Source organism: Trachurus japonicus, chromosome 13 (assembly GCF_045865225.1).
Source record: "Trachurus japonicus isolate A0001 chromosome 13, Traja_1.0".
In the NCBI taxonomy this organism is placed as follows: Eukaryota; Metazoa; Chordata; class Actinopteri; order Carangiformes; family Carangidae; genus Trachurus; species Trachurus japonicus.
Window position 1 is genome coordinate 44,316,616 of NC_140919.1, and position 24,232 is coordinate 44,340,847.

A 24,232-nucleotide genomic window follows, 5' to 3' on the forward strand; every position below is an offset into this window, starting at 1 on the left:
AGGATCTCAGAGAGACTGAGCTGATTATTGATCATCAATATCTGACCAGACAGAAACCTGATGGTGCCGCCTGATTTCTGTCTCATATTTCCTCCTTGGTTGGAGACGCTGGGAGACGAATGTCTCTGAGCAGTGGACATGGTTTGATTCTTGTTGCTGTGTTGTTATTAGTGTGTCCACACTCAACAGGTGTCTACAGTCTCTGGGACTGTTCAGGTCAAACACTCAGAAATAAAGTCTGATCCAAACATCTGGAAAGACTCAGAGCACAGCTGTCAACAGCTGCTTTCATCACTGACATCTCTTCTCCTGAATATGACACAGTGAGTCATGATGAGACACTGAAGTCATCATGAGGAGAAACTCCTGATCCCAGTAGTTCATCACTGTGACTGATGAAAGCTGCACAGCTCATGTTTGAAACACTCTGAGATTTTGTCTTCAGTATAAACTGTGTTGGGACGAGTCAGACTGTGACAGAGGACGTCAGTGGAGTGGGCGGAGCTTCACTGTGGCCTACACAACCTCTGGATATGGTCTGAGTGATCGGATTTGATGTTCAGTGTGTGAATGGGGCCTTAGAAAATGTTCCAGCTCCTCCTCCTCTATCAGACAGTGTGTGTGGCTGCAGCAGCCTCTCCATACCTGAGAGAGTCCAGTCTCCAGTCTGGATCCTCCAGTCCAGCAGACAGCAGCTTCACTTCTGAGGTTCCTGGATGATTGTAGCTCAGGTCCAGCTCTCTCAGATGGGAGGGGTTGGAGCTCAGAGCTGAGGCCAGAGAAGCACAGCCTTCCTCTGTGACCAGACATCCTGACAGACTGAACACACACAACAACACACAGGGACCCTCTGTCAACACCTGCTGCTGGGTTCAAGTGGCATCAGATAAACAGCTGGATGGATCCTCACCTGAGAGTCTCCAGTCTACAGTGTGGAGTCTCCAGTCCACCAGACAGCAGCTTCACTCCTGAGTCCTGCAGGTTGTTGTTACTCAGGTCCAGGTGTCTCAGACTAGAGGACTGGGAGCTGAGGACTGAGGACAGAGCTTCACAGCTTCTCTCTGAGAGGTTACAGCCGCTCAGTCTGAAGAGATGATCATGAGGAATTAAAGAAGAAAGGAATTTATTTTCTGTCCTGTTGAAAAGACAGAAGTGTTTTTATATAATGATGAATAAATCCAACTATCTCTACACTTACAGAGCTTTGTTGGAGGCTTTGACCACTGGCAGCAGCCTCAGAAGAGCCTCCTCTGAAGCAGAGTATTTCTTCAGGTCAAACACGTCCAGATCTTCTCCTGATGACAGTAAGATGAAGACCAGAGCCGACCACTGAGCAGGAGACAGTTTATCTGTGGAGAGACGTCCTGATCTCAGGGACTGTTGGATCTCCTCCACTAGAGAACGATCATTCAGTTCATTCAGACAGTGGAACAGGTTGATGCTTGTCTCTGCAGAGGGAGTCTCTTCAATCTTCTTCTTGATGTAATGAACTGTTTTCTGATTGGACCGTGAGTCACTTCCTGTCAGAGTCACCAGACCTCGTAGGATATTCTGATTGGTCCTCAGTGAAAGACCCAAGAGGAAGCGGAGGAACAAGTCCAGGTGTCCAATTGGACTCTGTAAGGCCTCGTCCACAGCACTCTGGTAGAAAGGTGTCAATTCAGGTTTGCCTCCAAAGACATGAGACAACCAGGAGGTTGTTTGTTGCTGTGACATCAGGTTGAGTCCAGAGTTGATGAAGGTCAGATGGACATGAAGAGCAGCCAGAAACTCCTGAACACTCAGATGGACGAAGCAGAACACCTTGTCCTGGTACAGGCCACTCTCCTCTTTAAAGATCTGTGTGAACACTCCTGAGTACACTGAGGCTGCTGTGATATCGATGCCACACTCTGTCAGGTCTGATTCATAGAAGATCAGGTTTCCTTTCTGCAGCTGCTCAAAAGCCAGTTTTCCCAGAGACTCAATCATCTTCCTGTTCTTTTTACTCCAGTGTGGATCTGTCTCAGCTCCTCCATCATACTTGACCTTCTTCAGTTTTAGATAAACCACCAGGAAGTGGATGTACATCTCAGTCAGGGTCTTGGGCAGCTTTCCTCCCTCTCTGGTCTTCAACAGCTCCTCCAGAACTGTAGCAGTGATCCAGCAGAAGACTGGGATGTGGCACATGATGTGGAGGCTTCGTGATGTCTTGATGTGGGAGATGATCTCTCTGGCCTGCTCCTCATCTCTGAACCTCTTCCTGAAGTACTCCTCCTTCTGTGGGTCAGTGAACCCTCTGACCTCTGTCACCATGTGAACACACTGAGCAGGGATCTGATTGGCTGCTGCAGGTCGTGTGGTTATCCAGAGGCGAGCAGAGGGAAGCAGTGTCCCTCTGATGAGGTTGGTCAGCAGCACGTTGACTGAGGTGGACTCTGTCACATCAGTCAGGATCTCAGTGTTGTGGAAGTCCAGAGGAAGTCGACACTCGTCCAGACCGTCAAAGATGAAGACGACCTGGAACTGATCAAACCTGCAGATTCCTGCTTCTTTGGTTTCAGAGAAGAAGTGATGAACAAGTTCCACCAAGCTGAACTTTTTCTCTTTCAGCACATTCAGCTCTCTGAAGGTGAAGGGAAATGTGAAGTGTATGTCCTGGTTGGTTTTGTCTTCAGCCCAGTCCAGAGTGAACTTCTGTGTTAAGACTGTTTTCCCAATGCCGGCCACTCCCTTTGTCATCACTGTTCTGATTGGTCGGTCTCTTCCAGGTGGGGCTTTAAAGATGTCTTCTTGTCTGATGGTTGTTTCTGGTCTGTCTGGTTTCCTGGACGCTGTTTCAATCTGTCTGACCTCATGTTCATCATTGACCCCTCCAGCCCCTCCCTCTGTGATGTAGAGCTCTGTGTAGATCTGGTTCAGAAGGGTTGGGTTTCCTGCTTTAGAGATGCCCTCAAACACACACTGGAACTTCTTCTTCAGGACAGATTTGAGTTGACGTCCACAAACTGCTGCAGCATGTTCTAAATGAAAACACAGGAAATCAGACCAATAAGAAAATATAACATGTTAATTCCTCTAAATAACAAGTATATGAACATGTTTCCCTCCATGTGTGAACATCAGTGAACGTCTCATTTGTCCATCATGTTGAATCTTTAGAGAAATCCTCTTACTGCTCTGCAGACGCTCAGCCAGCTCCTCCTGCTTCATCCTCCTCAGGAAGTTCACTGTGATCTTCACTAATGCCTCTCTGCTGCTCCTCCTCTGCTCTTCATCCTCACCGTCCAACACCTCCTCATCCTCCCCCTGACTCCCTGAGCATTCTGGGTAATCTGAACTCAGAGCCTTATGGATCTTCTTCAGCTCGTTCTTGACAAAAGTGACCATGTTCTCCTCCAGCAACTGGAACAGAAACTCTATGAGTGACAGCATCAAACTAAAACCATGGAGCCAAACGTCAGATCCATGTTGGACAGACTGACAATCCACTGGTGTCAAAGTGCAGCATGGAGATGATGGTGAACACAACAGATGTAACAGCAGCTGTTGGACATGTCCTCACCATAAATATGGAGTCCAGGTGTGTTTGATGCTGCTGGGCAGACTGACCACTGGGAACCTCTGAGCTCTCCTGGTCCACTCTGTGGAGGAATCAGTGTCAAGTCAACACCAGTACAGAGAGATAATACAAGATGGACTTTATATGTCCCCTGAGGACGTTCACAACAGACACAGACACTTTGGATTCAGACCTGGTCCAACAACTTCTTTTCTACAATAACCTGAGTCTGACTGTCAGTTACAGCTTACATCTGATCAGCTGATCCACGTCCTCCTTTAAAGTTAATTAACCGGTCCGTTGACCAGTCGCTCTTTAAAGACAGACAGCTGGGTTCAGGAGAGTCTGGTCTCTGCTGCTGGATCCTGAAACAACAACACAACTGATAAATTTGCATGTTGTAAAAACTGATGAAAAATATCTTCAATCTTTTAATAAACACAAGAACTGACTTTTAACTATTTAACTAAGTAGATGGTTCTGACACATTTCCTATTGCTACTGCTGCACTGTGAGCATCTCTGGAAATGAAAGGACAAGTGTTGTTTTCTCCAACCTGGGCCTTATTTCTGGCATAAAATAGGGTTTTTTACTCATCAATATAACTTTGGTGTCATTCGGAGTCCTTCGGATGATATTCAGATCCATTTGAGAGCCGCGTATATCCATATAGTGAGAGTGATCAGGGCACCAAAATATAGCCTCTAAATAACACATTATCTGCCACAAAACTCGTTCATTTCACCAATATTTGTTATGATTCGCTAGTTGCCCTTTATTGTCATCTGGGGTCTGTAGGTTGACCTACTATTCTCTATGTTTTCCATGTTCTATGTTATAACCTGTTTTCTTGTCTTTATACTTCTATTGTACGTCTGCCCATTCTGGGTGAGGGATCCCTCCTCTGTTGCTCACCCTGTTGTTTCTCCAATTTTTCCCTGTTAAAAGGGTTTTCCTGGGAGTTTTTCCTCAGTGGATGTGAGGGTTTATGGGCAGAGGATGTTGTTGTGATGCCATGTAAAGCCCTTTGAGACAAACTGTAAAAATTGGCTATACAAATTAAATTGGCTCCTCTGCTATGTGTTTATCACTTTTATAACTGTAATACCCCTGGCTGAATAATACTGTTCTGTTGTATAATATGTAATAATACTGTTGTATATAATTGTTAATAAAGCAATTCAACTCTGCGACAGTCAGCTTGTTTACCTGGAATTTGCTACTGCTAGTTTTGTGCAACATGGCTGAATATTTGTCAGATTTCTACAGATCCCTGTTGACGATAACCGAACAAGTTTCACAGCAGATAATGTGTAATTTAGAAGCTGCATTTCCTGTGCCCCAATCACTCCCACAATATGGATATAAGCAACTCTCGAATGGATCTAAACATCGTCCAAAGGACTCCTAATGACACCAAAGTTACATGGATGAGTAAACAACCGTATTTTATGCCAGAAATAAGGTCCAGGTTGTAAATAACGGCACTTGTCCTTTAACATGTGGATGTTCAGGCAGGGACTCTTTACTGCAGCTGGACAATGTGTGTCTGAGTTGTAAATGTGATTTTATGGAGAATCATTGACATTTGACTCCACAGGAACTGGAAGAACGTTCAACAGAGTCAAAAGCTTAGACATGTAGTTTTGTCTCTTACATCTGATCAGCTGATCCACATCCTCCTTTAAAGTTAATGACCCTTCCTTTTGACCGGTCACTCTTTAAAGACAGACAGCTGGGTTCAGGAGAGTCTGGTCTCTGCTGCTGGATCCTGAAACAACAACACAACTGATAAATGTACAAGTTGGAGAAAAACTGATGAAAAATATCTTCAATCTTTTAATAAACACAACAACTGACTTTTAGAGAGAAAAGTCTTTCTGACTGTTTTATATTCTGACCTTTGACCTGTGGTCTGGCTCTGACGTCCCCCACACAGAGTGGTTTTAGAGGGAGGGGCTCCCTCCTCTCTGTCCTCACACTGATCCATGCTGCTGAGCTCACATCCACATCAGCTCACACACACTTTGTAGCTTCACCTGCAGAGGAAACACACATCATTCATCTGCACAGCAGCTCACATGTCCATCATGTCTCCAGCTGCTCCTCCACTGATTGGCTCTTCTCCTCTGCTTCATATCAGTGTCAGCTGAATGCAGTCACACAGCAGTGAGGAAGAGGAAGCTGCCATCAGCTGCTGTACTTCTACTATCAGTCCACTAGATGGCGTCATGAAGCTGTGAAGCTTTGTCACAGCAACAATCAAAATAAATAGAGAAAGGAAATCTTCAGTTTTTGTGGCTGAAAACTGGACATTTCTGCTCTAAAAATGTTGATTGAACAACTGTTGCAGCTCTAAAAGATTCTCCACAACAATATTTATGATTTGTGTCCAATATTAATCAATAACCCAGAGACAAACATACTGTGGTTTCATCTTTAATCATGTGTTTCTGAGCTCATCAGGTGTTTTTAATCTACAACCTGCAGCTGCAAAGTGACCAGTAGCTTCACCTGTCAGGTACATGAGCTGCAGTACAAGCAGGAAGTAGCACAACAAGGAAATACTCAAGGAGAGTACAAGTACCTCACAACTGTACTGCACTAAATGTACTCAGTTACTGTGAAGAACCTGAAGCTGAACATTGATCAACACTGGAAAATCAATCATCAATAAAGAAAACTGTCAGTATTGTTCAGTGATAGGCAGTAACAGCTTCTGCTCTTATTCCAGCGACAACATCCACACAACATGACAAACACTGTCGGTCCAGACTTTACAGCTACAGCTCTGACTCAGCTACAGTAACATTATAACAACACAACAACAACACAGTTGAAGGGCAGAGAACTCAGGTAACGACAGGTGTTAATGAGGAAAACATTCAGACTGTTCACCTTACCTTCACACAAGGAAATAAACTGCAACACAACCGCTGGGTCAAAGTCAAACTATTTAAGTTGCCTTACCTGTTTGACGTGAGGGCGTGATCTACCTGTAGTTTACTAACATGCTCCACTGCCCTTTGCGCTCTTTCTCTCTTGTTCACCACCAGAGACTGGATTGACAGAAAAGTTAAGAACATAATCAACTAGAGACAAATAAAACAACAAAAAGGCTCTGGTTGAGTTTTGAAAAAAAAAAAAAATCTGTGCTTTCTTGATTATTTTCCCTTCACTTTAAACAGTAACAAAGCTTTTATTTTGTTAGTCCTTCTACCATTAGAGCTACGGACTATTATTATTATTATTATTATTATTATTATTACTATTATTATTATTATTATTATTATTTTGAAGGTCTTCCGGTAGTCGTAGCTCCTTGTTTTGGAGCTTGGTTTGAGTTTCGCGGGCTTCAGACAAAGGACAGTGATCAGATTTGACTCTATAATAAAGATCTTCATTATTTCACAATTAAGCTCCTCACTGTGACGGGAACAAGGTATTGTGTGATTTATTTTAATTTTATTTGCAATAAATGTGATTAGGTCGATTAGCATGCTGTTTTAATGTAGCGACATGTTAGCAGTGATTGTACTGATTCGTAATATCATAATAAACTCTCTGCTTAATAGGCATATTTGACTGTTTGTTAGATCATTCCATTCATGTTATGTTCCGTATCTTTTACAGTGTTTGATAAAATGGCTCAAAGTCCAGTAAATTCCTGTCCAAAGCAGGAGGTCAGCTTGTGGAAACATCAGTGCGCTTCACCATGGTCTGACTGGAGTTTTCTTCACTAACAGCTTCTCCTCCATGGATGCTGACGACCTGTGAGCTCCATGAAGGCTCATGACAGAGGCTCATCACAGCTGCTGCTGCTCCATCACATGCTGTCCACCTGGATTCATCAGCCAGCACATCTTCCCATGTGTCACAGCTGATCTACAGGGATTCAGGCAGCGTTCACACAGACTCTACACAAAGGTCAGAGACAGTCACATCCACCAGCACTCATACACAACTCTGAGGATTCATCTATTAGTATTAAGTTTATTAAGCTACCAAGATGGTCGTCTACACAGCTGATGAGTTACTGAAGGTCTAGGTATCATCACATGATCAATCATTCTTTTTTCTAAAGCAAAGAATCTATAAATCTGTTGTTTCAATTTGAAAACGCTGCCTTTTTGGTCAGTTTATTTTGTTTGGACTTTTTCACACTTATCTGTGTACCTAGCTACTCTCTCTGCCAAATGAGAAATGAAAGGATTAAGTAGCAAAACAAAACTCAAAACTGGATTAAAAAAAAAAAAAGAATTAGTTATTCTCAGAAACAAAAAAAACAATTGATCACGTGATTTTGTTTCTAGTCTTTGGTTTAGAATTACAAATCAGATACATCCAGATTAATTTGATTTCTGGATTCAAAGTAAATAATGATAAAAAAAAGAATTACAAAAATCAAGGAGGCAACATTTTCAATTTAATCATTTCTTGATTGTGGCACCAAAAATCTCTTACTCTCTTTTGGTTTTAAAGTAAATCACAGACTGATGTTTTTAAATGATAATAAATGATATTAAATGATGAGACTCAGACCTGAAACAGTGAACATTTAACACTCACCTGTTCATATTATTACCAATGTAACGCAGTACCACCTAACAACCACAAGGGGTCAGGGCATGAACATGAATGAACACTCATCTGAAAGTGGTGTGTTCAGGTAGAAGGTCACATGAGCAGGCTGGACTGCAGGCTCACTTCACTGTGTTTCAGAGTGGACTGGTTTCTGGCTCTAGTCTGAGCAACATGACTGGGAACACAGTCAGTCCACTGTTGAAGAACCATAACAACTGTAACCTACAGACTACATGAGTATAGTAGTTACAGGAGAAGCTTATGGGTTAAGGTAGGAGCCAGCCAATCATCTTCAATCCAACACTATGACAACTAGTGTCATATATCGCCGTGACGACAGACAGGACGTTGGATGTGACGTGAGAGAAGTGACATTGTCAGCGAGCCACACGGCTGCAACAAAGGATGTAAGGAGCCACCAGAGCAGCAGAGAGAGGTGAGTTCACTATTCACTACTATTAATGATGCACAGTAGAGTCTGTTGCAGAGCAGCGTCCATGTCAGAGATTACAAGAGGTTTTATTACAACAACTGTCACATTCACTGAAAAAGCTCGGGACTTTCGGGGTGACCTCCGTGTTATGTGGCCCACTGAATATGGCAGTAGTGGAACTCCCATCATGCCTCTGGGCCGAGCCGACGGCGTTGTGGATGTGATGCTGCGTGTTGATGAATGCTATGCTAGTGGATTAAATGGATGAGTAATGAGACTTTGAACCATGGATTTTCATCAACGACAACACTGACTAACAACAAAGATAATGTTCAGTAAAGTCAGATGTGTTAAACCTACAGTCACTGATGTTGTGCTTCATTTGTTTGAATCATCATCAGGAATCAGTGTTTAGTTGAAACTGTTTCCATTGTTACTAACAGGTGAATATTGTATGTAACGGACTACAACTCGTTAGAGATTACAATATGAAAGCCTTAGTTTTTTATGTTGACATGTATATTCACACAGTTGGTCTGCTGACAGTTCTATAGTTATATATTTCCTGTATTATTAAGCATCAGTAGTTGGGTTTCCATCCAAACGTATCGAATTTAAAAGCGGATTTTGTAAAAATGCGCAAAAAGCAAAGCAAATTTATGCCCGTTTCCATTCATTAGTGTTTTGCGATTAGGAGGAGTGCACCGTGAGATTACGTCATAAGAGAGCGTGAATGTATCCAACAGCTGACACTCAGCTGACACTCAACATCATGGACAATTTACGTACTTTCCGGACTATAGACGCACCTGTATAAGCCGCACCAGCTACATTTTAAAAGAAAATACTGTACATATTATATAGGCCGCACTTGAAGACGCAGGTTTTCATGTTGTAACATGAGATATTTACACAGAAAGACAGTCGGGAACTGTGACAGTCTGCTCGCTTTTCAGCTGTTCTGGTTACGCTCCTCTCGCCCATGTGCATCTGTTTACATACGAAGCCGGTGAAAAATCAATAAGTTACATAACGATGTTACGGCGTGTGTTTGTGTAGTCTTAACCGTCATAAACAAAAGATTACGGGTTACGGAGCGTTTGTGTTGCGGTGCAGAGACGAGAGCTGGGACACCGGGGCGTCGCTGGGTGAAGTCCAGCAGCTTCACCCACAAACTCTGCCTCAATTCACATCATCTGTTTCCATCACAAAAACTCACATTTCCTTTAATCGATACGCTGACAAATCCCCCCCCTCCAAGCGTATAAACTTTTATGCACATTTACTGCCTTTATTCGAATTTCTGGCGTTTCCATTCAAGTATTTATGCGCATTTTCACAAAATTCGCATAAGAAAAGGTGGATGGAAACCCAACTAATGACAGTGAGAAGCTGCCAGTGCCGTCACCATGGTGATCCAGATGATGAGTTCTAAACCTGGTCTCTGTTTTCCAGGTCTTTAAAGGTGAATTTCAGCTCCTAAAAGAACAATCCCAGGTACAGTAACTCTCCTGCCTCTTTCTGAGCTTCTTCTCCTTTTCACATTCAGCTTCTCATTTATTTAGTTCAGTTTTTTAGTTGAAACCATCTCAAAAAGTCAAAGAATACTTTATTAATCCCTGTATGCATTATTTATCGTAGACCAGCACATCAGAAGATTAGGTTGACTACAGGAGAACAGAGAAGCAGCAATAAGCAATGAGCAGCAGAGGTAGAAGACACAGGAGCAACAGGGAAGTTTGACAATGTGTTGTTGTCAATTAGTGTGAGCAAAGCAGAAGAAACTGCACACAACAGCAGAGACACTCATCCTCCCTCTGCATTAGTTGTTTCTCCAACTTTAGCTTTTTAAATCAGAATCAGTGTTTACAGTCTGATGTGAGTACACACAAGGGTTTTAGAGATTATTTTACAGGCTGCACCTTTAGAGGCCATGAGGCGCATTGGCAGCAGTGAATCATTTCAGAATAAGGCCTTTACACACTGAGTTGTTTTTTTTCGTCCAAAATTGCAGCACGTCAAAAAATAAATTCTACCTCATGTTGTGTCGATCATGTTTACACACCAAATCCGAAACTTTTTCATTAAAGTTTTCGGAACAGGTTCAATTTAATGCGTTTTTCGCATCCGTGAAAAGAGAGAGAGGGGTGGGTGTGTGTGTGTGTGTGTGTGTGTGTGTGTGTGTGTGTGTGTGTGTGCGCGCGTGCACGCATGTGACAGCCGCTGTTCAGGATCATGGAAATTGATCGTCTTCTGTTTAATGTGTGAGCTAATGATCAATATCTATCAAACTGGAACATTGACATCCTAAAATAAAGTGTTGAAGTGATCATGATAGTCCTGCTGCTCATTTACAAGCAGCAGATCCCCTCGCTATGGCTCCTCTCAGGATGGACACAATATTTTCATTTCTCTCTTTCATTAATCGACAAGTGAGAGAACCACAAAGTGCATCAATGCGTGATGATTTTTGTCTCCCTCTCCGGAATTTGGAACACAAAATAAAAACGCATGCGAATAAAACACAACGGACTCAGTGTGCAAGGAGCCTGTGTGTAACGTTTTTTGTCGGATGACGGGTACGAAAAATGCATGCGAAAAGAACGGACTCAGTGTGCAAATGTAGAATAGTGTTTAAATACAAGGTATACGAGGCACCCCCTTATATTTGTTTATTTGTTGTTTATATTAATTTGTTTACATTTACATTATATTTACATTTACAGTTACAGTAATTGGGTCGGTCAGCAGATAAACTATGTTTATGTTTTAAGGATGTTGATTAGTAACTATGTGTAAGCTTGTTGGTGATGAATCAGGACACCATCGTGTCATTACCACATTTCGACAGCAGAGGGAGTTTGTATGTTGCTGACACGCACAGATAGCGGAAGTGAAGACATTGTGATTCTGTTGTTGTTGACATGCTCGATATAAAACAGGCACGCTAGGCCAACCTGAAGCTACAGCCTCCGTGAAGTGTGTTACAAAAATTGGTGTCAGAAGTGGGATCAGCAGTGCTTCTGAGAGAGTGAAACCACGGCGAAATGGAGCTGGAAAGGCTGCAGGACGAGTTGAGTGAGTCCCTGGTGCAGCTACAGTGTGAGCAGCTACAAGAACTGTGTTTTCAAGCTAAAATCGCTACGGAAAAAGAGTCAAAGAAGCACACGCTGATAAGATTAATTAGCCAAACGGCTGATACAGCCATAGATGATGAAGAAGAGGAGGTGGCATCTGCATTTCTGGTCCGGTTGATTGCAACTGCTAAAGAAATAAAGGAAAAAGATAAACAGACACATAGGACGGATGAAGACAGTGCTAGTGAGGACGTCGCCGCATTGGCACGTCTCGAGGAGCGATATGCAGCACTCCAACTGAGTTTTCAAGATGCTACAAAGACATTGCAAAATGAAATGACCAGGCTAACAAAGAAAGTAAACATGCAGCAACCTAGCAATGTGCTATTACATCCCCAAGCTACCCCATTAGCCACCCAACCACCAGAAGTGACAATTAGGAGAGAATTTAAAATAAATGGTCAGATTGGAGAAAGGGGGCAGAAAGATAAACTGTCATATTCTAACTTGGTCCATCAGATTGACATGGGGGGTAAAGAAAAAACACAGTGAGGCAGAAATTATTGAAGCAGTGGTAAGGGCCATAAGCCCAGGGCTGAACTTGCGGGATATGTTGGAAATCAAGTCTGACCTCACTCTTGCCCAACTGCGCACCATTTTAAAGGGCCATTACAAAGAAGATAGCTCCACTGACCTATACCATCGCCTGATAAACGTCACCCAGAACAGCAATGAGTCACCCCAGAACTTCCTCTTCAGGGCCATAGAGCTGAAGGAGAGACTGTTAGTTGCATCCAGAGAACCCGGTGCCGATGAACAGTATGGCCGTGACTTAGTGCAAAAGAAGTTCCTTAGAGTTGTGGGGACGGGACTCATAAGTGACAATGTAAAATACCAGCTCAAAACCTACCTGGATGATGTAACCGTCACTGATGATGTGTTGATCGCAAAGACAAATGAGGCAGCCAGTCTTGAGTGGGAAAGACAACAGAAATTCAAAAAGAACAGCAAAGAACTAAAAGTGAGAGAAATCAAAGCTGATGCACAGGCAACTCCAGAGGCCACAGTGGGAGCAGTTGGTGGTCAAGAACGGGCATCCTCCACATTCACAAAAGGTAAAACAGTCAAAACACAACCACCCATGACTCATGCAGATTCTGAACTCCTTGATATCATCAAACAGTTAAAAGGAGAGGTGGAAGAAATTAAAAAGGTCATGTTTGAGTCTCCTAGATCTTCTGTGCAGCAGCGAGCAAGCGGGAGACGGGCCTGCAGAACCTGCCAAGACAACAACAAAGGAGAGCAATGCAACCATTGCTTCAAATGTGGACAAAGTGGTCATCTGTCTCGGGGATGTCGGACCGGAAGGAGAAACCCTGAAAAACCAGGACACGTAAATATGTCAGCTAACACTGTGACAGCCATCCCAACACCACCTGCCGAAAAAGACAATCAGAATGAACAGTATAGAGGCATGTACAAGTTAGTCACTGACAGAATTCAACACCTAGAAGCAAAAATGGCAGCTGAAGCACACAACACTGCTTTGCAAAAAAATTAAGCAGTTAGTGTCAATCTCATTTCCCCAAAACAAAGAGCACAGCTACTCAGCTTAGTTGGGAGAAAGTACATCATCACTTGCCTGATAGATGAGGTTGAAACCAAGGCTTTGTGGGATACTGGGTCACAAGTTTGTCTCATGAATGAGAAATGGAGACAACAGCAAATTCCACATGCTCCAGTCAGGGATCTAGCTGAGATTGTGGACCCAGATCTCTTAAATGCACGGGCAGTGAATCAGACACCAATTCCTTTTTCTGGGTGGGTCGAAATCACATTCAAGTTACCATCAGAGAACGCCAAACAGCTGGAACTCCTAGTGCCAGTCTTGGTATCAGATGAAGATGGGGTGGCAGAGCAGCCAATCATTGGGTATAACGTGATTGAGTTTGTGTTAGCAAGGGGCATAGAACCACCATGTGTTGTTACAGATGCAGTCAGTGCAGCATTCTCCTTTGACTGTAAAAAAACAGAGGTATTTCTGAAAGTAATGAGAAGTGGGGACGATGGACTTGGTGAAGGCACTGTAAAAGTGGGTAGGGAGGTTACATCTATTCCAGCAGGCCAGACAAGAACAGTGAAGTGTAGTGTTAGAGCAGGCACACTCCCAGAGCAGCAAGATGTTTCATTTGAACCCTGTCCACCTGCTCTGTTGCCGGAGGGGATACAAATGGAAGAAGGGGCCCACACAGCAGGAGACTCCGACGCGGATCCGCATTCAAGTCACCAAACCCGCGTGACTGTCACATTCGTTTGGCCGCCGCCTAGAGGATCAGCCCCGCCTCCAGGCAGAGCCGTTATTCTACCGTCAAACAGCGGATCCCGAACGGACCCGTGTCGGACGTGTGGACACGGACGCGCCTTTACTGTAACGGTCGAACACAGTAGTCCACACCGAGCCGAGACTAGAGGAGTCATCTTTCTTTGCTGGGACACGGTTGTGCTGAAGCCTCTAGTAAGTTTATTGATTTATTGATGTATTGCGACATTCACAGTAAACATTGGCCTTTGTGTTTTTAATCGTCATGTATATTAATGCTTGTAATGACGTTGTTTGATATTAGCACTGTTAGAACTTTTGTAGTTTTGTGCAACAGGCTAGGTTAGCTTCTAGCTGAGATGTGATGATGCACGTCTGTAGCTATTTTGTTTTAAAATGGGATGGCAATTTCGGGAGAATATGTTGTGGTTGTGTGACTAAAAAACACACATTGTTATTTGGTAACGTTATGGTTATCTGTTTTAATGTATCGCAGCTGTTATGCTGTGTAACGTTACCCTATGCTAGCGGTAACTTATGTAACTTAGCTGCTATTTCTCCGACCTCGACCTCCCATTTCCTCGATTTAAGTAGGCTATGCCCGGTGTTCCGACTCCCAGTAATTACGAGTCGCCCTCTTCATACACATTACGGTGTTGTTGTTTTTTTTTTAATAATTATTTTCTTTTCTTTAAAACTAACTAGCCGTTAGCTAGTTAGCCGCTAACGGCTAGTTAGCCGCTCGGCTTTTATTTAAAAAATAAAAAACACCGTAATGTTTATGAAGAGGGCAACCAACTCCAACGTTACGGAGTTTAGAATGACTTTTTTAAGCCTCTCTTTGCTCCTCATGTCTTAATTCTCCGTGACTTTTCGCTAGCCGAGCGGCTAACGGCGCTGTTGTACTGTATATCAGCACGGGTGTGATTCGGTCGTAGGCACGAGGCCGCACACCCGTGCTGATATACAGTACAACAGCACTCCCTCTACCTTTATTCATCCCACGACGGGGAAATTCACAAGTTACAGCAGCAGTACAAACATACTCACACATGCCATGCACACTGGCAATATTAATGTTTAAGCTTGTCAGTGCTTTATGATGATTAATATATGCTGAGAAACAAGATTGTAAATCAAGCAGGAAAGACCAATAATTTGTGTTTAATGAATCAAATATAATCAGATATTGTTTTGGTCATAAATAGGCTATGTTTAATTCGCTGGGGAGGAGGGGCGGGCACACAGCTTTTCTTTTTTTTTTTTTACTTTTTTTTTTAAATAATGAGGGCTGTCATTTTTGCTAAGCTTAAGTCAACTAAAGTTAGCTATTTTGTGTCTTCTATGTCCTGCCTTGAGTTTATGTTGTCTACACACCCACATACTTGACTTTTTTTCAACATTTTTTCTATTTTTTACTGTGTAGATAATCCTCCAGCTAGGCCAATATTTGACATGTCTCTGGGTGCTGCTGTGTAGTGGTGAGTATTAGCCTACTATTCAATTGCTTTTGTTGGTTTTAGGGATGCACATTTTGAATTTTTTTTCTGACTGATGATAACCAACGCTTGTTAACCGATATGATTACAATGCTCTCGGGGGCGATCACTTTTTCTCTTTTGCGCAGCTCTGTTGTAACAGGTGATGCAGATCGATGTCCCTGTAGGCTACATTTGTTGTCTGACCTTCTTTTATGATATTATTCCTTTTTTAATATTGTGAGTAAAGATAATTACTGCAAGTCCTATTGCCTTTAAGATTCTAATGTTCATTTTTTTGTTGAAACTATTTTGGAGAGATATGTCTAATAATCAGTCTTCATTACAACACAATATAATATGGCACCACAAACTAAACCAATTTCCATTTGTCTTTCTTTCTCTAGTGAATGTGGCAGTGTAAAGGGTGTTCAGTTGCTGTGCAATATTTGACATGTCTCAGGGTGCTGTGTCAAAGGCTCTGCAGTAGTGGTGAGTATTACTAAATCATTTGTTGTTTTCTGAGTTTATTGTTTTTTTTCATTAATGTATATTATTTTTAAACAATTACTCAGTAATGAAAAAGAAATAGGGGGCATCATTGCACCAATGGATGAAGTAAATATACTCTCTGGGTTGGGGGTGTAACAACTGATTGTCTTCAAGACAAAAATGCCTTTTACCAGGACAAATGAGAATTTTCACAGACATGAACTCAAACAACATAACTTCTCCCTCTGCTTTTCTGCCGTAGGATGATGACGTGGATCTGGGAAGAGAATGCGTCCTAAAGACCCTCTGCGTTTACCTGAATGAGGACCCGGAGAATCTATTGAGAGAGTATGTGGTAAGTAGCTATTACTTAGGTTTAGTATGTTGAGATGTTATCTTTCGTATTTTATATAAACTTTAAAACATCTACTCATTGTAATTACTTTACAGTCAGCTAAGTTGTAGGATAATATGGTAGTGATCTTAATATCAAAGTGTGTGTTTATTTTTCATTAAAGGGATAGTTCGGGTCTTTTGATATCTATCTATACCCTTGTTTTAGCACAGAGCTAAAGGGAGAGCTTTATGAACCTGATGTGATGCTGAACCTCATCAGATGGAGTTCCATAGACTGTAGGAAAGAGGTTAGAGCAGAGAAGAGTGATCGTTGCAGCGCAGTCCATGGTGGAAGATCAGACCAACAAATATACAGACAGACAGCGTGCATCACCTCCAAGGATGGTGCTGCTGGAAAAAAAAAAAGAACAGCACTCCTCTGCAGCCAGCTGACGTGTAGCTCACCTGCAGCTGTCAGAGGATCCTCGCTCTTTCTTTAGCCTGGCGTTTGGATGCACTTTGTTCAACATGTGAAGATCTAACCACCATCTGACCACCGGTCAGCTGAGCCAGCTAACAGAGTGGACGTGGCTGGTGTGTAGGCTCGCTATTTTATAACGGCAAGAAAAAATAATCGTCCTGATAGTGTGTACATTTGTCGGGCTGATCTTCCATCACGGACTGCGCTGCATTACTGATCATCACCCGGTCACCCTGTCTGTCACAGCTGCAGCTGTGGTCTAACTTCAGCTTGTTGCTTCCCTGTCCCTCCTCTCTGTGTCTGCCCGTTCTAACTCCATCTGACGAGGTTCAGCATCACATCAGGTTCATAAAGGTCTCCCCTTGGCTCTGTGCTAAAACAAGGGATGGCTTCATCACTTGTGTCATAATCAGATATGTTTACGTGAACTATCCGAGCAATAAACTCCATGAAACAGCTGATGGAAATGCGCACAGCCGTCTAGAGGCGGCAGCGCGCAGTGATACGGAGGGAGAGAAAATAGCAGCAAGCGATTGTGAGGTCAGACTTTTTTGTGGACAACGGTTTTGTGATGCAAATGTATCACTCTTTTGAACGCATATTGTTTTGAGAAGTAAAACGCTTTATTTTCGTGACCCCAGCCAACTAACCGGACTACATTCGTCAGCACCGCAAACTCTCAAAGTGTGAGAGAGAGAATTAAACAGCCTATTTATTATCAGTTACTATGACCAAAACAATATTTGATTCGTTAAACATAAATTGGTCTTCCCTGTAGGATTTGTTTTATTTACAATCTTATTTCTCAGCATATAGGCCTATTAATTATCATGACAACATAAAGCACTGACGAATAAGCCTAAACATTGATACAGGACTCTGTAACACAACTCATCACACATTCATGCTCTCCCTGTGTGATCATCTAGGAAGCAGACAGTCTGAGGTTGAAGTTTAGGTGACACTGTGACAGGTCTCTGTACGTCTTGACCACATGTCAGCTGTTCAGCTGTAGTAGAGGAGAACTCAGCTGTTTTCAGCTCTGCCGCACGTAGCGTTTTTTTTTTTTTTTTTTTTTTAGGAGCTCCGGTATATTGCGGCTTTATGCGGGAGGACACGCGATAAACTACAGCTGATCCAATGTATTTATCTGAGCTTGGTCACCGCGAGAGGCGCTTTGAGCTGCGTTCATATTAAGTTACGCCTGACGCAGGACAGGGCATTTTGACAGGTCTGCGCTCACATCAGCTGTGTTTATTTACCCTCACCCTGTCACATAAGCGATCAGCTGTTTTTTTTTTTTTTTTTAACGTTTGATGTCTTTTTTTCTTTTTGCTCGAAATTAAACATGGTATGACCTTGACTCCCTATATATCTGTCTGTTTGATTACAGGTGCTGTAAGAAAAAATACAGTGACAGGTCAGCCACAGATGACGAGGTGACCAAACACGCCATCCACCTTGCGGCAGATTGTGCAGCGAGGAGACGTGTCCCGCCTCCATCCACGCGAGAACCCCAGTAGCATGTACTTTAAAAGAATAAACAATATTTGTATTGAACTTCTTGTCGTTCACCAGTTATTCATTTTCTGATATTTTAGCTTCACATTTCATTGAAGTTGTAGCCTCATTTTGTACAGTAAATTGATGTCTTGACTTGAACCTTTTCTGTATATTGACAATAGTGTTGGGTTAAAAATGCAAGGCAATGCAGATTTAAGCTTGGTGTAGAAGTCTAGGCTAGGCATAGTTATAGTTTTAGTTTAAGCTATTTTATGGAGATTTTGAAAATGATGAACGGGTCCAAAACGGACCCGGGCCAGAGGTATTTTATAAGTCCGTTGCGGGTCCCAAACGGACCCGTGCCAGAGGGTTATTATGAGTCCGTTGCGGATCCGCGGCGGATTTGCGGGCCCCGAACGGACCCGCCGCGGAGGTATGATTTAAATCGCGGATGCGGACCGGATGCAGCGCGGATCCAGGACGGGTCCGCGATCCGCCTTCATAGCGGATCCGTCACGGAGTGCAAGTGGACTCCGATACGGGTCCGTTTCGCGGGTCCGTTCCGGAAGCCGCGCTACATCCGCGGCGGGTCCGCGGCGGACTCCTTTTGCTATGTGGGGGTAGTGCGTCTGCAGAGGGGGAACTGGTCACGTGTCAATATTCCAGTCACAAACAGCACTACACATAACATCCTGTTACCCCCAAGAACTATACTGGGACAAACACAGTGGGTCAAAACCATCTACCCTGCAGATACAAAGCCAGTTGAAGTTCATCAGACAGAGGCAGAGACTCCAAAGGCAGGACAGACACCAGCACCTAAAATAGGAAATGGGGAAGACACAAAGATGTGAAACAAAAGATGAGCTTGAACACAAGTGGGACCCACCTGTTCCCCTCAGTCACCTTCCCCTGCCACAACAGCAGCAGGTCAAACAGCTTCTGAGAGAGGAATGTGGAGCTTTCGCTCGTGATGAATATGATGTGGGCACCATCCCCTCGCTCCAGCTCAAGATTCGCCTCAGTGACCCCACACCTGTAAGACGCACATACATTTCAGTCCCTAAGCCCCTTCACAAAGAAGTTAAAGAGTACTTGGAGGACTTGTTAAACAGAGGCTGGATAACAAAGTCCAAGTCTCCATACTCCAGTCCCATCGTTTGTGTACGGAAAAAGGATGGAAGTCTCCGTCTGTGCATCGATTATAGAGAGTTAAATAAAAAGTCCATCCCCGACCGCCATCCAATACCCCGCATACAAGATATGCTCAACAGCTTGAGAGGAAGTTCCTGGTTTTCAGTCCTGGACCAAGGAAGAGCCTATCACCAGGGCTTCCTTGAAGAGTCAAGCCGCCCTCTCACTGCATTTATCACGCCCTGGGGTCTGTATGAGTGGGTGAGAATCCCCTTCGGGTTATCATCTGCCCCAGCAGAGTTTCAGAGATCAATGGAGGAATGCTTAACAGGCCTCAGGGATGAAATATGCTTGCCCTACCTGGATGACAATTTAGTCCATTCTCAAACATTTGAAGATCACCTGAATGATTTGAGGAGTGTGCTGCGCAGCTATCAGTGCCACGGAGTCAAACTGACCCCCAGAAAATGTGAAATATTTAAAAATCAAGTGAGATTTCTGGGGAGGATGGTCACCCAAGATGGTCACACTATGGATCCGGCAGACATTGCTCCAGTGCAGGCCCTGAAGCAGCGGACACCGACCACAATAGGGGAGTTAAGGAAGCTTCTGGGATTTATTTCATATTATCGCAGTTACATCCCAAACTTCTCACGCATTGCAAAGCCTCTCTATGATCTTCTCTCCTCAGATAAACCAGCAAAGGAGAAGAGCAGACAAACCAGACGAGACAGAAAGAGACAACCAGGTGGAGGCCAGTTGCCGTCCTCTCATCCTATCACATGGTCAGCAAAACATCAAGAGGTACTCTGCCAGCTCATAGACTTTCTCTCTCAGCCACCAGTGTTAGGGTATCCTGACTTTGAACAGCCATTCACCTTACATTGTGATGCCTCGCAAGAGGGGCTGGGGGCAGTGCTTTACCAGCGACAGCAGGGAAAATTAGTAGTGGTTGCGTATGGGTCCAGAACTTTGACAGCCCCAGAGAAAAACTACCATCTTCACTCTGGAAAGCTGGAATTCCTAGCTATGAAGTGGGCAATATGTGAGAGGTTCAGGGATTATCTCTTTTATTCACCACCATTCACAGTTTATACAGATAACAATCCCCTCACGTATGTGCTCACTACAGCCAAGCTAAACGCAACCACCCATAGATGGGTAGCTGAGCTCGCTGATTTCCAGTTCTCCATCAAGTACCGCCCTGGCAGAGTTAATGGGGATGCTGATGGTCTCTCGCGCATGCCTATGGATATGGAGCAGTACATGTCGACATGCACACAAGCTGTACAGCCTGATGTGATGAACAGTGTTACTCAGGCTGTGATGGTTTCACAAGAGAGTGACCCGTGGCTCTGCCCAGTGACCATTGCTACAGCTTTAGAAGAGGAAAGCAATGAGGTGACATCCGTGGGGAAGATCCCTAAAACAGTGCTGAGAGAGGCTCAAAAAGAGGATCCTGTGATTGGAGTGGTGTTCAAATATGTGACATCAAAGCAGTGGCCAAAGTGTGGAAAATGCCCCCAAAATCAAAAAATAGCAGCTTTGGTAAGGGAGAGACATAAACTGCACCTCGGTGATGATGGACTGTTGTACAGAGAGACAGCCAGCCGTTCACAACTGCTCCTTCCTCAAAAGTACCATCAGCTGGTTTACAAAGAACTCCATGAAGAGATGGGCCATCTAGGAGTAGAGAGAGTAGTAAACCTCATCAGAGACCGCTTTCACTGGCCTCACATGCAAAAGGATGTTGAGCATTACATCACACGAGTCTGCAGCTGTCTGAAAAACAAGCGTCCAAACCGACCAACCAGAGCTCCACTCACAAATATCATCACAACGTATCCTTTCGAGTTGGTTTCTATTGATTTCTTGCACCTAGAAAAATCTAAGGGAGGATATGAATATATCCTGGTTGTGATGGATCATTTTACACGGTTTGCCCAGGCTTATCCCTGCCGCAATAAAGCAGCTAAAACAGCTGCAGAGAAGATATATGGAGATTTCGTGCTAAGGTTTGGGTTTCCCACAAGACTCCATCATGACCAGGGCAAAGAATTTGAAAATAAGCTGTTTGCCAAGCTAGAGGAGTTCAGTGGAGTGAGGGGGTCCAGGACTACGCCATACCACCCGCAGGGGAATGGCCAGGTAGAAAGGTTCAACAGGACACTTTTGGCCATGCTCAGGAACCTGCCAGAGGCTGCTAAGGCAGATTGGAAGTCATCACTGGCAAAAGTGATCCATGCCTTTAATTGCACGCGCAACGAGGCCACTGGCTATGCACCCTATTTCCTCCTGTTTGGTCGCAACCCCAGACTCCCTATTGACCTCATGTTTGGCCTCACAGCAAAAGACCAGAGCTCATCCCACAGAGACTATGCTGAGAAGTGGAGGACAAGAATGACTGAAGCCTACAAGCTGGCATCCAAATCAGCCTGCAAAGAGGGAATGAGAGGAAAAACAGTTTATGACAGGAAGGTACATGGTGCTGAGTTGTCACCAGGATGCAGAGTGCTGGTCCGGAACCTGAATGAAAAAGGTGGCCCAGGGAAATTGAGATCATTCTGGGAGGATAGAGTATATGTTGTCACACAGAGGAAGCACCTAGACAGTCCAGTGTATGAACTCAAACCAGAAAATGGAAAGGGACGTGTGAGAGTCATGCACAGGAATCTGATGTTACCATGTGACTTCCTCCCTGTTGAAGAAGTGGACTCACCTCCTACACCTGCAAAAAAGAGACAGATAAAAAACAAACAGAGACATGAGGAAAAAGAATACAGCTCAGGAGATGAGGATGAGGACAGCTGGCAATCTATCATCGGACTGAAACAGGGATCTGACAGACAAGTGGAAAGTACTCTGAGGGCAGAGGCGCACGAGTTCCATCCCAACAGTGAAGACGTGGTGGATGATCATCACGAAGAGGACAGCATGGGACAACAGATGGAACCAGAGGAGGAAGTAATAGAGTCGCCAGAACAGAATGTTGAGACATCTCACACTCAGAGGGAGAGGGAAGAACAGTCTCCTGAATCAGCATCCAGTGATGAAGAGGAAGATCCTGATCATCCTCCTGTCTCACAGAGAAAGTATCCTTCCAGAATGAGAAAACCAAAAATGGTGTTTACGTACCATAGGTTAGGACAGCCTACCACGTCACATGATTGAGTAAAGAACAGAGTTATAAGAAGAGTTTGAATATGTTGTAATATGTTATTTAAGAGTTATATGAAAAGTGTTATACAGGTTATCTAAATAGACATAAGCACTTATTAATTTAAATGTCAGGCAGTGAGGTGACTTGGAAACTGTGTCACATGTCGATTTAGAAAGGAGGTTATTGCTATGTAAAGTACCTTACTCTCAGGAAAGATGCAGATACCCGCGCTCATGGCGGAGGTGACAGTGGACTGTTATCGTGCACAATAACATCTGCTGAAAACACGTGACATTAACAGGAGATGGATGTCATGTGATGGACTGTTTGCAGTTGTGCATCTTCATGGACATTGATGAACTCTTGACTCCTTCATAGACATGAACTTCCTTTATGCAATGCATTTACACCACATGTGCACTGTTAAATCATAATGTGAACTGAACATCTCATACTGTCGGGACGCCATTTCATTTTGGAGGGGAGAGTGTAGAATAGTGTTTAAATACAAGGTATACGAGGCACCCCCATATATTTGTTTATTTGTTGTTTATATTAATTTGTTTACATTTACATTATATTTACATTTACAGTTACAGTAATTGGGTCGGTCAGCAGATAAACTATGTTTATGTTTTAAGGATGTTGATTAGTAACTATGTGTAAGCTTGTTGGTGATGAATCAGGACACTATCGTGTCATTACCACATTTCGACAGCAGAGGGAGTTTGTATGTTGCTGACACGCACAGATAGCGGAAGTGAAGACATTGTGATTCTGTTGTTGTTGACATGCTCGATATAAAACAGGCACGCTAGGCCAACCTGAAGCTACAGCCTCCGTGAAGTGTGTTACACAAAGACCTTAAGATGTCGACACCTATGGAGAGACATTTTAGTCAAAACTTGAGGAATAAATAAATAAATAAAAATTTGCCAGGAAATGTATCTAAAAAAAATCCAAATGTAAATGTTTGTTTATTAATTTATTTATTTACTGATTCTTTTTTACATTACAATTTTTATTTATTTCACATCAGATTATTTACAGGACAGAGATGAATACAGTTTAATAATGGAATCAGCGTCATGGTAACATAAAAGTCATTGTCTGGTAGGATTAGTAGCTGATGGGTTTTGTGCTGCTCTACATCAGCAGGAAATGCACATCACATATAAAACTGATTCACATTTTGTTTTATTTGATTCAGTGAAAACACAAAGAAAAAGAAATCACATGTAATTCATTCTATTCAGCGTCCGTACAACATGATGTTTGTTTCCAGTTGTGTTTCTTGTGTGTGTGTTTAGCTGTGAGCAGCTCACAAACAGCCTGTAAAGTTGAACATGAACAGTGAATGTGTTTTTCTCCTCAGTGACGCTGGCGGCTCAGAGACTTTTATCTTGGTGATATTAGGCCTCGTCCTTCATCAGCAGCTGAGTAAAAGTCACCGTGGTTTTTGTCCTGTAATAATCGACGCTTCCATCTTTAAAGGAAGAGGAAGAAGTTTACAAGAATCACTGAGAAGAGTTTAAAAATATTTAGGTGTGATTATAGACACCTAAATATTTATGTGTGATTATAGACTCTAAACTTTCATTTAAAAATCATGTTAAAACGTTATCAAAAAAAATTAAATATCACCTTAGCAACTTTAGGCAAATCAGAGGTTCGTTGTCACAAGCAGCCGCTT

At 43.2% G+C, this 24,232-nt stretch overlaps 1 protein-coding gene and 1 long non-coding RNA gene across 2 annotated transcripts in view; one reads left to right on the forward strand and one right to left on the reverse strand.

The window, feature by feature from the left end:
• The window catches only part of LOC146976709 (protein NLRC3-like), a 28,563-nt gene extending 25,185 nt beyond the window's left edge, over positions 1-3,378 (reverse strand). Inside the window, exons 1-4 of the mRNA XM_085796608.1 lie at positions 3,156-3,378; positions 1,199-3,002; positions 911-1,084; positions 646-819 (exon numbers count right to left, since the gene is read on the reverse strand). Coding sequence (XP_085652734.1) covers positions 646-819; positions 911-1,084; positions 1,199-3,002; positions 3,156-3,369 — 2,366 coding nt within the window. The 5' untranslated portion in view covers positions 3,370-3,378. The remainder of the gene's footprint in view (positions 1-645; positions 820-910; positions 1,085-1,198; positions 3,003-3,155) is intronic.
• A 10,539-nt stretch (positions 3,379-13,917) lies between these two features.
• Positions 13,918-18,280, forward strand: LOC146976710 (uncharacterized). Its single transcript, XR_015037397.1, has 5 exons — positions 13,918-14,150; positions 15,382-15,436; positions 15,841-15,925; positions 16,188-16,280; positions 18,136-18,280. It is a non-coding gene; the product is annotated as an uncharacterized LOC146976710 (long non-coding RNA).
• The last annotated feature ends 5,952 nt before the right edge of the window (positions 18,281-24,232 follow it).